This window comes from Natrix helvetica (genome assembly GCF_964273705.1).
Source record: "Natrix helvetica genome assembly, chromosome: 4".
Classification (NCBI taxonomy): Eukaryota; Metazoa; Chordata; class Lepidosauria; order Squamata; family Natricidae; genus Natrix; species Natrix helvetica.
The window spans coordinates 122,389,468-122,405,402 of NC_138550.1; the positions used below are offsets into that span (position 1 = coordinate 122,389,468).

The following is a 15,935-nucleotide window of genomic DNA, read 5'->3' on the forward strand; positions in this document are numbered from 1 at the left end:
ACTACCATAATGGCACCCAGAATTTCCATCATAAGCCATCATGATAATAAGTCAAGGCACCCACAGGACCAGATCCAATTTTATCACTTTGTCGGTAGCTTCATTAAGTGAATGCCACGTTCATTAAGCAAATCAATGTATTCCTATGGGTGCCTTTTTTTTGCTAGAAACTGTCTGGGAAGGCTGGAAACCAACAAAAACATAGTAAATCAGGTCACCTTACTGCAGAATACTGCAACTGGCTGTAAGAGTGAGCTGGTTGCCAAGTGCCAAAATGTGGCCATGTGGCTGGTGGGCTTTTGGGCAGCTGTTGGAACTCTAAAACCAAAGTAGCTTTTTTTATAAGTAGCTTTTTAAGTGGGTCAGTAGTGAATTTTAATAGCCACTAAGTGAGGACTGCCTGTAATTCTTAAATTTCAAACTCATAGTAAGTGCACTGCATGACTACAGTAGAGAAACCAGCTGTTTTTTCTATGATTGACACTACAGTACCCGTAGTTCTGCACCCTTAGGCACACTGGACCGAATGGAGGGTAAAATTGAGATCTCTGCAGAGTACCAGGTTGTCCATATCTGGTATATTTGTGTTTAGCCAAATGACAGTCTTTTTCAAGGTGCTTTTCTTATAAACATGTTTTATAAACAGCTTCTTTAAACTTTCCAGTTTCTTGAAACCAGTCAGGAACATTTTCTTCTTTATATAACATTGTTGATTGTTAATAAGAGAAAATTGGTTTGAAGGAGAAGACCTTCAATATAAAAATGATGTTATATTGAAAAGGTGTGTTGAAAATGAGCACATTATGGGATTAATTAGTACTGGAATGCAAGGTAATTAAGATTTCCTACTTGTAGGCATGTCTAGTGTGCTACAATTTGTTATACAATTTATTTGTACCCATTTACTGTGTTCATATTTATGTTTATACTTCTACCTGTTATCTTTTACATATTTGACAAACTAAATACCCTAAACTAAATTTATTTTTCTACCTAGGAAGCTAAAATTGAGCCAGAACAATTTACCAAAGAACTATATGTGGAACTAAAGTCTTCTCCCCAGCCAAATCTTGTTCCCTTTCTCAAGGTACGTCTTAATGAATATTCTTGTTTCAGGTATCGAGTACTATGATGATGAAAATGTCACTTGGAGTTGGAGCATCTGAAAAAACTTTTAGCCACAAGAAAATTTTGAAAACCTTTGCTAATGAAACTCCTCCCTTCCCCTCTTGGTGTTTGGTGGCTGGGTTAAGAGAACAGGCATTGGGAATTCTGGGAGTTGAAGTCCACACATCTTAAAAGTGGCCAACTTTTAAGTGTTTGAGAAACACTGAGCTAATCCAAAGCCAAATTATCACTGAATGATTCAAAGAGACACACACTGTTAATTTATGTGTTTGCAAGGAAGCCAGATAAAGACAAACCACTTTATAAACAATTTCCTTTCAGTTATATTCCTTTCAGATGAGTGCATTTCAGCATGAATGGCTTTATCCATGAATCTGGAGATAAGGTGCGATGCTTAGCCAAAACCTTATGCCTAGTTATTAAATTTAGGACTGCTTAACATTTAGCATGTTTTTGACACCATACACTTTTCCCTCCCCAATATATATTTAAAAACTCTTATTAATATCTCTTGAGTAAATATCTGTAAGAAAAAGATCACATTTCCACCTTCCTGCACAGATGACTTAGTCTCAACTGAAGCTTATGTAATTGACTTCAACTCAACACGTGATTTTCCCAAACTCCTAAAACAATTATCCTCCAGTTGCTCTTATGTATGAGAGATGCAAAGTATATTTGGCTTGAGAAAACAACAGCCAAATGCTACTTTAAATTTATAATATGTATGCGTAACTTAAAGTTGTAAAGCGTTTTACAAAAATTCTGACAATTTATATTATTTCAAATTACTTTAGTAGTGTATTCTATAGTAAAGTAATGGGAGCTCACTCCGTTACGTGGCGCTAGGGATTCGAACCATCAAACTGCCAACCTTTCTGATCAACAAGTTCAGCGTATTACCACTGAGCCACCGAGTCCCTATGAATGACTGTAGAGATGGAAAGGCAAAGAGTTTGATTCTTGGCAAGCTCTTTTGTATATCATTTAATATAAATTTCATAGATTAACCAGGCCTTTCCAATTTAGCAATTGTATTGATGACTTTGGAAAATATTTGCTTCTGAAAGAGATGCTAACGTACTATAGTGTGGCGTGGGAACAGCAAAACATACTTGGTCTGATTGAGGTTTTTTTTGTCATCTTTCTTGCGTAGAAAAGTTTACTCGCCTTACGGCAATTAATGCCTAATACAGAGACCTTTATAGAACAATGTCTTCAGCAATCTGCCCCTCAAACAGCTTCTTCTACTTATTCCACTGCATCATCAACTTCTTCCACAGTTGCTGACGGCACTTTGGCCTCCTCTCAACCTGCAACGTCAGTCCCCAGCTCTCCACTTCAAATATCTTCTCCACGGACATACGTTTCGGTACCCTGCACGACTACAAGAAGTGATTCTGTGTCTCTTCCACTTGTTGAGCCAGCTTGTGCCTTGGCTGCAGGAGCACTCTCTTACCAAGATGACAAGTCCATCCTCTCCACTCAACTGATTGGAGGAATCAATACCACGAAGGCCATACAGACAACTTCCACTACAGAGGAGACGGGAACAGTTTCTCTTCAGGTAGCAAAGCCAGACTGTAACCCAACATTACCCTCAACTACTTTTACTACTAGTTCTATGAAGTCAGCCACATCAGCTGGGATATCGTCACTTGAAGTGACAAAACTGCCCTTGACTACTACAGCAACCTCGGCTACATCAGTAACCACAACTCTCCAATCTGTCCTGCCTATCACTGGGGCGCCAAGCACTGTACGGGTTCCCCATCCCAATTCTGCCCTTCCCCAGCCAATTTGGAGTTCTCGGGTTGTAAAGGTAAAACAGTCGGTAAGTGAACTTTGCTTGATACTTCATCCACAATGTTTTGAAATGTGTATTGCAGAATCTGGACCTTTTGAATTGACTTATTCTGAGTAGTACTATTCAGTCAGCAATTCACATAAGCATCTGCAACAAGCCACCATGGTGAAAATAATGATGACATGCAGGCTGCCCTCATGTACTAGTATCCTGACAAAAGTTTATATGTAGTTTCGTCAGTCTATCCACCCTGGGGCATTTTATGAATTCTTACTTTCTTCAGTGAAATTTATGAACATTTATAGCAGTTATATACTTGTTAGATACTGAAAGTCTTGTTATTGTGATGGGAAACAAATTTAATAAATAAATGTGCCTTACCATGTGGCACACAGGTAGTCTTCAGTTAATGGCCATTTATTTAGAGACAGTACTGAAGGAGGCGGCTTAAGCTGGTCCTCAAAGTTTATTTATTTATTTTAGTTTAGTTTCGTTTGTCAACAAGTACAAGGAAACAAGTATGAAAAACACATGAAAAAATGGCACAAATAAACGGATAAAATAAGCAAAACATAGCCATAAACACAAAAAGAGTACATATAAATGGGGCAGTAGGACAGGGACGGTGGTCACGCTGGTGTGCTTATGCATGCACCCTTAGGGATCTCTTAAGAAATGTGTAAGGTCCACAGTAGACGGCTTAAGTAAAAGGTATGGGGGTTAGAGGAACTAACAACAGGATCAGGTAGGGTGTTCCACACATTTATTACTCTATTGCTGAAATTGTTTTTCCTGCAATCAAGATTCGAATGGGTTACATTTAGTTTGTATCTATTGATAACCTTTGCGTTATTGCTGTTGAAGTGAAAGTAGTCATTAACTGGTAGGACGTTATGGCAGGTTATCTTGTGGACTAAGCTGCGTAGTTCAAGGTTATCCAGGCCTAAAATTTTAAGCCTGATGATATACAGAATTTTATTACAAGCAGAGGAGTTGAGTTCTTATAAAATGCCTCTCGACCCTCTCTAATGTTTTTATGTCTGAAATGCAGTGTGGATTCCAGGCAGGTGAGCAGTATTCAAGTCAGTGGTGGGTTCCATGCGGTACAGCCTGGTACAGGCGTACCAGTGGCAGCTGGGAGCCGCAGCCACTGTATCAGAACAGTGTTTCGGTGGGCCCACCCAACCGCCACGTTTCTTACCTCTTTTTGAGGGAAACGGGCCAATTGCGCCCGCACGTTCAGCGTACGGCGCCCACACAACCTTGCTGAGCAGCTGGGGCGTTGCTGGGTGGTGATGTGCGCATGCATGCGCAGCGCTCGTGCCCGAGGTAGACGTCCGGCTCTGTCACAGGGTACCGGTTGCGACAGGATCCAGAACCCACCACTGATTCAAGTATAGGTCTGGCAAAGGTTTTGTATGGCCTAATTAGCAGTATAGTGTTACCAGAGAGTAAACTATGTAAAATAAGGTTGACTACTCTGAATGCCTTTGCACCTGTCGCAATCTGTCACCTGCAAGTCATCTGATTAACATTCAGGAATTAGGCAACCAGTTTACAATTGCTATGACTGCAGCATCTCATGGTCCCATGATCATTTTCCTGGCATCCAACAAAGTAAACGGGAAAGTCACAGAAGGTCACAAATTGTGATCATATGGAGTTGCTCTTTACAACCTGCTAAGAGTTCCCAATCGCCGTTGCTCATTAAGGACCACCTATGTATAAAAGAAGCTATGAATATTAAGCAAGAGATCAGTCTTGGGATATATCAGAATATGTGTCACTCTAGACCAGAATGGAGTTTATTCGATTTTGATTTTGCACTAAGCTATGGTTTATTTAATAAGCGTGTAGCCAGACAGAGTGTGAATTGTGGCAGGTGTAGTTTTGACACCTGACCAAGGACACTCCTGCCAAACTTCTCTGGCTTCTGAACTTTGGATCTCCTTCTCTCTTATAATGTAGAGTTCAGATAGTGGACAAGACCTTCTTCAAGTACAGTGTCTAGCAAAATTATCCTTTTTAAAGAGACACATAATCAGATACGAGACTTTGGTCATTAAGCAGAGAAATAGTGGGAATGTTTATCATATGTAGGAGCCTGAAATGAGAACTTCCATATATTGTTGTGTGTTACAAAAGCCCAACAAATAAGCAGTTGGGAAATTATTTAGGAAAAGGCTGTTGTGTCCTTCTTGGTGTTATCTGAGCTCTAAGCATCAAGGATGAATCGAAGCAGCAGAAATATTACGATAGTCGGGAACAGAATATAGCTAGGAGCCATATGGAACCTTTCACTGAATACGCATCAAGACTAGATATGTATATAAGCCTCTGTGGGTAGCTATCTATTGCTTTTATTACTTCCGTTTGCTTTTAATTGTTGGGCCCAAGAGAAACGAATGCACTGGTTCACCTGGAATGAAAGCTTACAGGAAGAGGTTAAGTTCACACATATACATCTTCAAGCCAGAGACTTTTTGAATCAAAAGACGAAAACCTAACAGATGTCAGATACATATTAAAATAACAACCCTTCAGTAGGCATCTAAGCCCTAAAAGAAGCAAGATTAATATCCAGGTAATCAGTTCAATGGCAGAGCATCTGCTATGCATGTAAAAGCAAGAAAGTCCCATTTCTAACCTTTAGTTGAGATAGACTGGCTTGATTGGAAATATGGTAGCTTTGATCATTTCAAGACAGACAATATTGAGCAATGCTCTGATAAAATGTAAGGCCTTTTCTGCCTTTTTGTTTTAACTTTGAATACAAAAAGCAGTCCTGCTTCAAAGCATCAACATCAGTTTTCATCTGTTGCAGAAAATGGTATAACCTGGTGTTTTGTTTAGGTGTCTCACAAATGAAGGCGGATATGTGTGTCCCGGGATAATGTTGCAGGATCCAATCTGAGTCGGTCACTGGGACCAGAGGTTTTGTCTTCTCAGCTTTCGGACTCCTGCTGGAGCCCATCCTCAGTCACAGAGAAGTTCCCGAGGATGGGATCCAGCAAAAGTTCAAAAACTCTGAAGACAAAACATCTGGTCCCAGTGACCGACCCAGATTGGATACTGTTTAGATGTCTTCTTACCTATCTGAAAAAGAGAAATAAAATTGGGAGAGATAAGGAGAATTCGGGGGATGGATTTTGAAGCAATTCCAGAGTTTGTCTTCTGGTGAATGGATATTTATGATTGGTCATATTCATTGTAGAAATCATTTTGTGTATAGCAGTCTTTGCATAACAGCCATTTTGTGTGAATATTTATGACCTACAGCAGTGATGGCGAACCTATGGCACGCATGCCACAGGTGGCACACGGAGCCATTTGTCAGGGCACGCGAGACGCTGTCCTGTCAGCTGGCCAGAGCTCGTGTGCACGCTCACCAACTGAGTTCGCCTTTTTAAAAAGCCATTTTTTGCCCTCCCCAAGCTCCAGAGCCTTTATAGGAGCCTGGGGAGGGCGAAAAGAGCTCCCCCCCGGAGGCCCTACGGAGGCTTCATGAGCTTCCCTGAAGCCTCCGGAGTGCAAAAAACCGCCCCTATGGGCAAACCGGAAGTTTGGGAATGGACTTCCAGTTTGCTTGGAGGGTCGTTTTGACTGCTCCGGAGGCTTCAGGGAAGCGTCCTGAAGGTCCCTCAAGCCTTCGGAGTGCTCAAAATGACCCTCCGAGCAAACCGGAAGTCACTTCTGGTTTGCTCGGAGGTTTGTTTTGACTGCTCCGGTGGCTTCAGGAAGCGTCCTGAAGGTCCCTCAAGCCTCCGGAGGGCTTCCGGGGGTGGGGTGGGGAAGGCTGTTTTCGCCCTCCCTAGGCTCCTATAAAGGGCAAAAAAAGCATGCAAGAAGTGGGGGTTCGTGTCTGTAGTGCGCGCATGTGCACTGGGGGTTCGCGCATTGCATTATGGGTGCAGCACGCCCGTACACTACCCCCCTGCGCTCCCCCCACTTATGGCACGTGAGCCAAAAAAGGTTCGCCATCGCTGACCTACAGTTAAAATTGCAAATGTGCTTCTTAGGCCAAAAACATTGGAATCTGTACACTTTACAGAAATATTGAATGGAGTCAATAGAAGCCTCCATTCAGATACTTGAGTTCAGATGCCTCTATTGCAATCTTTACCCACATTTCTGCTTTATGTAATGTAATACAGCTTTAGGAGCCACGGTGGCACAGTGGTTAGAGTGCAGTACTATAGGCCACTTCTGCTGATCTCCAGCTGCCACCAGTTTGGCAGATCAAATCTCACCAGGCTCAAGGTTGACTCAGGCATCCATCTTTCCTAGGTCGGTAAAATGAGGACCCATATTGTTGGCGGCAACATGCTGACTCTGTAAACCGCTTAGAGAGGGCTGTAAAGCACCGTGAAGCTGTATATAAGTCTAAGTGTTATTGCTATTGCTTAATGTAATTCAGCTTTAGTTAGATTTCTGATTAAAAAGGAGTATATACGTAACAATATTTCTCCTCCCCATTCTTAGGCAATCCAGCAACCCTCTGGAAGCACCTTAAGAAATGTGGCCAAGCATCAGCAGGTTTCTACTCTCCCTAATGTGAACAAGTTATGTGAAAAAAGACCATTGAATGCTTTTATCCAAGGTAGGCAAGGTAGGTAGGTGGGTTGAAAGTGACTTGCCCTTTAACCAAAAAGACAGCACTTCTAGGTTCTAGTTTTGGCATCATGTCTGAGTGAGGCTTTTAAAATTAAATATGTTGCTAACTTATTAAACTAGAATAGTGCTTGAATGTAAGCTGAGAAGTTGGCATATTGAGAATAGGAATCATTTTGTGGTTGCGCTAGAAGATGAATCCTTTAGAGGTTGCCTCTTCATCCTTGCAGTTTCTATTAGCCTCATATTAAATTTCTGAACAATAGATACAGAATTGTTGCAGAAATGTACTGTAGCTATGATCTGTTGCTGTGTCTTGTGTTGCTGGAATAGAGGTAACTAATATTCATAAATCTTGATGGGGGTTATAAATATATTCTGATATGGCTGCTAAAGGGCAGATTAAAAAAATACAATTTAATAAGTGCTGTGGTTCAATCCTTTTGGTGCTTGTAGAGTAGATAATACAGCTGGGATGCTTAGGACTGCAGCTCTCAGCATTCCCACAGCTGAAATATGCCATGTTGGAAATGGTTTTCCGTAATAGAAAAGCATTGTGATATCCCAGGAGTAGGCGGATTGTCACAATACTTTATCAACAAATGAACAGCATAATTATTCAGTTTCATGGGGAGGGGGGGGGGAGAATCTTTCAGCAGTTTGTCTATAAGAGAGAATAGGCGATTTAGAATTGACTCTTTTTATTTGAGCAATTGCCTCCTCCTAATCAAATAGTTATTTCATTATCTGTACTTGAAGGTGATTACAGTATAGACTTTAGTGAAGCCTCCATGTCTATCAAGAATATTGCTCTTGTCCATGCTCTGCCTAGTAGAACAACTATAGAGATAATACAAGTATAATGGATTTTTGACCTTGACATATGCATACGTTTTCACTTCAGAATTGGATATAGCCTTTACAGTTTTTTGTGCATTTGCTGAATGTCATTTTGGATTTTGCTTTCTGTTCTGGATTGTTTATCTTTTTTTAGGCTCCATTGTGAAACAAATTACCTTGGCAGGAAACAAATTTCTGTCGCTTGAAGCATCTCCTGTTCAGAGAAATAAAATAAGAGAGAGTGGAACAACATCCTTCAGGTAAAAAAATAAGCAGTCAGAAGTTTATTTGGCTACAGGGAAACCTGAGTTGTGCCTATGTGGGCATGTGAGTGTAAATATTTAAGATTTCTGATAACTGTCCTCAGTTCCTTGCTTCAAAGATTTAGAGCTGATAATTGAGGGAGGGGGCAGGGGACTCCAAGATTTTGTCCTAGCAGCTGGTTTAGACAATACTTTTGCGGCTCCATTGGATTCCAGGAGCACAAAACCCAAGCTTTCACTTGGTTAACTGATAAGTTTTAGTACATATGTTGTTGCCTCAATAAACAAAACTGATTGCTTACTATTGAAAATGTATTAAATCAAATGAAAAATGCCCATATAGAATATAGTAGAATAGAATTCTTATTGGCCAAGTGTGATTGGACACACAAGGAATTTGTCTTTGGTACTTATGCTCTCAGTGTACATAAAAAGACAAGATCATAAGGTACTTAATGATAGTCATAGGGTACAAATACGTAATCAGGAAACAATATCAATATAACTCGTACGGATACAAGCAACAAAGTTACAGTCCTGCAGTCATAAATGGGAGGAGATGGGTGATAGGAAAGATGAGAAGACTAATAGTAATAGTAATGCAGCCTTATTGAATTGTTTGACAGTGGTGAGGAAATTATTTGTTTAGCAGAGTGATGGCGTTCAGTTCTTGTGTCTAGTTTTCTTGGTGTGCAGTGCCCTATAGCATCGTTTTGAGGATAGGAGTTGAAACAATTTATGTCCAGCATGCGAGGGGTCTGTAAATATTTTCACGGCCCTCTTTTTGACTCATGCAGTGTACAGGTTCTCAATGGAAGGCAGGTTGGTAGTAATTGTTTTTTCTGCTATCCTGATATGTTAAAGAAGCCCATTTATGAAGTCCCATAACTCATAATTATTAATATGTTTCTTTGAATTTGAATGATAAAATCTGGGAATATTTTCTGTGTAGTATAATTGCTTGAAAGGTTTTAAGCCATTAAAGTTTGAGGAAAATTAATTGCATATTGGTTTTTAATATGGTAATATATTCAAAACATATATAATATATAATCAACTGTGAAAATTGATTACAAGTTTGGAGAAACAGCAGAGCAACATATGATGAGGTCTTTCAATAAATACTACAGATGTATATAGATCGATCTCAGATTACCTTCGGGCTTACCTTTCTGGAAGAGAGCAGAACAAAACATTTTTATATATTTCAAAAATTCAAGGGAATTTTTTACTGAGTGATACATGGGATTTTTGAGAGCCAGTTTGATGTAGTGATTAAGGCATCAGCCTAGAAACCAGGAGACCGTGAGTTCTAGGCTTGCCTAAAGCCAGCTGGATGATCTTGAGCCAGTCACTTTCTCTCAGCCCAAGAAAGAGGCAATGGTTAAACACCTCTGAAAACCCTTGCCAAGGAAACTGCAGAGACCTGTACAGACAGCCTCTGAGAATCGGGCATGTTAAATGGAAGAATAAAAAAATTAAATTCTTTAAATTTAATTAAAGCATACATCTTTATTAACAGTTTGCAAAGAAGCTCTAATTGTCTCCTGAAAGGAAAGTCATGGGATGAATCTGTTTGGACCCCAAATGTAAGCAATGATTTGAAGAGGACATGGGCATTCTGGTTGCAGCTGTCCCCATCTCCTTTAGGGACCTTTGTCTTCTGTATTGGGGAAATAACTTTGCAGTTTTAGGAAAGTACACGTTTGAGTTAACGAGACAGCAATAAAATTCACGTCCTCATACCCTATTGCCAACTCCTTAGCTTAAAAGGGTAAAAGTAGATGCCACTTAGTGACCGCAACTGGACAGGCAACTTGGTTGCTAAGCACCTTGGCCACTAAGCAAAAAAAAATTGCACAACAGATATTTCTTCCTATTTGGTTGTTAAGTAACTTACAAGGTCATTAAGTGAAATATCACATGACCATAACTTGTGGTTTTACTTCTGCATTCTTCATTAACTCTGCTTGTTGCAAGGTTTTTGGGAAGCCTGTAAGTGGCAATGTCATGATTGTGAGTCACTACAGTAGTTAGAAATGTGCGCCAATTGTGAAACACCCAAATGATATTCATGGACTGAGGGATGCGGCGATGGTCATAAATGTGACGACTAGTTACAAAGCTGGGTTTTTTTTTAATGCTGTTGCAACTACAGACACTTGCTAAACAAGTCAGTTGGTAAGTGAGGACTACTTGTATTTTCCTGGAACTCTGCAGCTATTGCAGGGGTCTTCAATCCCTTGTCCATGGTCCAGAACCAGAACTGGGCTGCAGCATGCCAGAAACAGAGCCGTGAAAACAAATGAAGCCCCATCCGCAGGATACAGGCAGCCTACGAACCCACACTCCCTCCGGTCCACGGGAAAAACTCTCCACAGAACCGGTCTTTGGTGCCCAGAATGTTTGGGGCCACTGAGATATTACATAAGCAAGGGAAAGGGGGGGCTCTCTTGAGGAGGGGCAGACCAGTTTTGTGAAGGTGTTTGCATGTCCTCATGGTTTCTATATCTGAACGAAACAATTGAAAAAGGCAGTTGGTTTCTTCAATCTCCATTCTCATTGTATAGGAAAGTATCAGAAGTCCAAGTATGTAAGGATAATTTTCTTTTTATAAAACACTCTGAAATCTCTTCTTGCATGAGCAGCACCCTGTTCACAGTGGAGAACAAAAGCACCTGCCTTATTCTTGTGACTGTTCATTTCTTAGTATCGAGAGGTTTAAATCATATGTCCGTTCCTTCCAAGAACAAAAAATGAAAATGTTATTGGCTATTTTGAATGAGATAGGTATGCATCTATTTAAAATCGGATAGTACCATTTCCTGGTCCTATATTAAATCTAAATTATTCCATCAAGATTCAGATTATAACGCTCTTGCCTGGCTCATTACACCTGTCCCTATTTTTAGAACAATGGAGTAATTAAATAATATTAAAAGTGCATAGTCACTATTTGAACAGCAGAGGGTGGTAAAGACTTGCTTGTTCAGTTCATGGAAGTTTTGCCACTTGCAAATTTATTAAATGAGATCCAGAAAGGGTTTTCAATAACTTTGAATAACTGAATATACCAAATTCGATGCTATTTGAGGGCACATATGTAAGTTATCAATAACATAAGTGGAGAGAATAGGCTTCTGTAATAGATGGAATAATTTAATATCACTCTGGATGAATGGTTCACAAATACCTTTGAATGTTTCTTTAAAATGTGATCTGAGGATCTCTAGATGTCCCTCAAGGCTCCCTTAGGGGTCTGCAACATCAAAATTATTTGCCAAATATTGAATACATTTGCAAAAATTTAAAACAACATTCTTTCATTACTGTTTATTTGTTAAGAAAAATAAAAGTGTCCACGAGAAATTTACTTACATTCATGTCTAATGGTTTCATGTTATTTTTACCTGATTTAATAAATATTCTACAAATGCATCAGTGTTCATTTTTAATACAGTTAATATCACACAAACACTTCTTATTTTTAAAAGTGGGGTGCAGAGAGGTTCCTAAAAGCAAAAGGTTTAAGAAATTCTGCCTTAGAAAGAGGACATTTGTTTCCCATTTGTGTAAAAAAGTATTTGGCCCCAAACATAACAACTTGCGAAATTGTAGATGATGAAAATATACATTCATGTCTTTCAGTGGACAAATATGCCCCATTAAAACCCCAAATCTTTTAATGCTATCCTTTGGCAAATTTTTATTAGGACCACCCATGCTTTTTATGTGAAAGGATTGTACTCTTCTTTGATGAAAGAAGTGATCAAACTGAAATGAACTACTCTTTGAAGTAATTCAGTATAAAGTATCCAAAGGGAGTTGGGTGTTTAGTGAAGCAGCAGAGTGTGTCTGATCCTTGTATAACTTTTGTTAAGTATTTTTATATTTTTCTCCCAACCATTCCACATAAATGCCAGAGAAGAAGATGCTGATTTCCAACTATGAAATGTGTATTCTGGTCAGGATGTGTCTTCCTTACAGCTCTTTTTTTTTAAATTACTACTTAATGTATGAGATTTTCTCCATGTTTGGATAGATGTAGGGAAAATAGCTTAGTAATTAGTGATAGTAAAGTAGAAGATTAATGGAATATCAATCTCAGTTTTTCATATTTTAAATTTAATTCCTACACCTGTCTTAAATTCTTCAAGTCATTTTGCCTAGATTTCTTTTTGATATGTGCCATTTTCATTTTAACTCCATGCAAAAATCACAGTGGATATTTTAAAACAATGTTCCAAATCTATAGCGTTTCAAAAAGCTTTTTCCAATTATACACCAGAAATTTGACAAATATCATTTGCTTGCAGATTTGATCCTGTTGCTTGAAAAATCATAGAATACAGTGTTCTTGATTTCTCCCTGGGTTAGTAGGAAAATGTGAAACTTTGATTTTTTTAAAAAATACGATTCAGAACAGAGTTCAGTGAAATGATCCAAACCAGACTTCATTTTCCTAATTCTTACTGCTTAATGCCTAGAAATCTGAAGAAGACAAAATTCTACTGTTTATTTTGTAATCCTATAGTACCAATACTGTTTCTAAGGAACCAAAAGGAATATCATTCTTGATAACTTGTCAAATGTTCTGCAGCAGTGAAAATAAAACTTCCTGAGCATGTTTGTCAGCTCTTCCTAACTCCATTTTAGAATATTGTTTGCACTATATTCTTCTATTCATTTAGATGTTCCATGCAAAAATTTGTATCTTCCTCCCCCTCCACAATTTCTTTCTTCTGGCTTACGTTCACACAAGAATATAAGGACTGTCGTGTGGTGGTATTTATTTGTGGATTTCCATTAGATATTCTGGATAAAAAACTGGATGTTAAATGCTGACTTTTATGCTATAGAAATGCATGTTGGCCTGGTTCCATAGAAGAAGTATGGAGCTTGACCTAGCATGACTTGTGTAATTACCTGTTACAAATGAGCATGGTGCATGCTCATGGAGCATGAGCATTAGATTGGTTTGTTCATAACTTAAGATTTTAAGAATTATGGGAGTAAATACTGACCCTCACCTGGGGCTGCCTGTTTACCGCCAGCTTGAAGAACTTCCCTTGGGTCAATCAGGGACTTTGCAGTGTCCCTGAGATCAGCAAGGCTTCGTCTTCCTGATCACTGTCTCTACGGGACGGTTTAGGTCCAAATGGACCGTCCAGTGGCAAAAGTGTCAACGGCGGTCTCGGAGTGTCGAGACTGCACGTTGTATCATCGCGACGTTGGCTCGTTAATCCTTAATGTTTCACACTCTGACTGCCTAAATTGGTTTCTTAATGTAAATGAAACAGTACTAAGCCATTAGTGTTTTTATGTCAAATTTTAGTACTATATGCCAAATAAGTGAAGTAATTCAATTTTTTCTAAGGATAAATATTACATTTATTTAATGGAACACATTTATTTCCTTGCATAACCCAATCCAAGATGTATGCTTGCTTTTAGGGAAGATGACATTAATGATGTGGCTTCTATGGCTGGAGTTAACTTGAATGAAGAGCACGCGTGCATATTGACCACAAATACTGAAGCAATCGGTACTGTTTTGTGCTCTTGTTCAGAGAAGCTGCTCCTCTCTTCAGAGGCATTGCAGAAGAGGATCTTAAAAAAAGGTGAGAAGTTGGGAGAATAGTTCTTCAAACTCTTTGTTTGAAGAAGGAACAGTTTTTTTTCAAAGCAAAAGTGCCCAGTTTAAACAGTAAACTGATGGCATATCATTACTAAAATGGATGTAATGGAACTCAGGTGTAACATTGTTGACATTCATCTTGAAGAAAAAAAGCATACATTTGAAGTTACCTTTATAGTATTAAAAGTTTCATTTTATGTTATTTTTAGGGTTATGGCATCAGCACTATTAGATTTTTTTTTAGGCCAACTTGAACAGAATTGCAAGAGTGTTTCTGAAAAGATTATAAATGAAAATATATGAAACAAACAGTTGAGAAAAAGCTACCTGTACTTTTTCACCTATTTGGTCAGAATTTGAAACTTTTTCAAGCAAGTACTAAGGCACTTGAATTTCCTATGTCTGTCATGCATGATTTTCTCAAAAGAAGTTAAAGGTTGCTTTAAATATTTGTGACTTTCTTATCAACTATGTAAGTTTCTGGTCCAAAAACTCATGATTGCCAAATCCACTTTGTTTGCTAACAGAGGTATTGGTATTGTATGATTTATTCAGGCCAGTTAGAAAAGTTGTGCTTCTCCTGGCCCAAATAGAATGAACCCAGAGACTTTGTTCATTGTCTTGCTTATGCAGCTCTCCTGAAAATTCCCTTGGAAGAGTGGTGGGATACAATTTTTTTTACTACTGGTTCTGTGGGCCTAGCTTGGTGGGCGTGGCAGGGGAAAGGATACTGCAAAATCCCAATTCCTTCCATATCCCACTAACTTGCTTTTCGGCTCCGTTTTCCTGTGCAGGGCAACAAAAGAACATCCAGCAATCGGCTGCTAGGCAGCAATAGACTGACCATCATCTGGGACTCGGAGGCTGGTAGGCAGAAAATAGATGGGGCGGGGCGAGTCAGAGGTGGTATTTGCCAGTTCTCCGAACTACTCAAAATTTCCAATACAGGTTCACAAGAATCGGTCAGAACCGGCTGAATACCATCTCTTCCTTGGAAGATAGTTTTTGCTACATCCTTTCTTTAGTTTTAAGTTTACTTAAGAAATTCATCAACAGTACTTGAAAGGAATTTTCTATGATTGTAATATAAATTACGTTAAGAGGATCAGACAGGAGCCTAAATCCATGTTTAACCTGATTCCAGAATTAGTCTTCATGTTAACAGTGCTAATTTAGATTGTTCTTGAGGACCATTCAAGTATTCAGAGATTTGATTGAAAAAAGTATTCAACTAAACCTCCAAATTAAATTGGAAAGTGTCAAATTGAAATTGTAAAACAGGATCTGAATCTGTTTGGATTGTTTAGATGCCCCGATAGAAGAGAATTTAACTGCTTCCAGCAAGTCTTAAGGTCTAAAAATAGAAGAAAATGAAAATATGATTTTATTTGACATCCCAGCACTCTTAGCACCATAGACTCCAGAAGTAGCAAATGAATCTATGGCAGCAGTACCAGACAATATACCCAACCTAATCAAATACAGTAAAGTCTAAATATCCAGAATCCTAGACCTCATCAACCTCTACCTCACTACCTGCTTTTAGTTTGATGGACAAATATATCAACAAATCAGAGGAACCTCCATAGGTCTCAGGACTCATCTCAGAAACAGTAAACGTTATAGTGAACTATAGAAATTATAGCAC

General features: G+C 39.0%; 1 protein-coding gene across 1 annotated transcript in view; it reads left to right on the plus strand.

The window, feature by feature from the left end:
• Positions 1-15,935, plus strand: part of TAF4B (TATA-box binding protein associated factor 4b) — a 76,550-nt gene that overhangs the window by 20,444 nt on the left and 40,171 nt on the right. Inside the window, exons 5-9 of the mRNA XM_081950998.1 lie at positions 998-1,087; positions 2,285-2,962; positions 7,418-7,535; positions 8,541-8,646; positions 14,104-14,270. Of these exons, the coding sequence (XP_081807124.1) occupies positions 998-1,087; positions 2,285-2,962; positions 7,418-7,535; positions 8,541-8,646; positions 14,104-14,270 (1,159 nt within the window). The remainder of the gene's footprint in view (positions 1-997; positions 1,088-2,284; positions 2,963-7,417; positions 7,536-8,540; positions 8,647-14,103; positions 14,271-15,935) is intronic.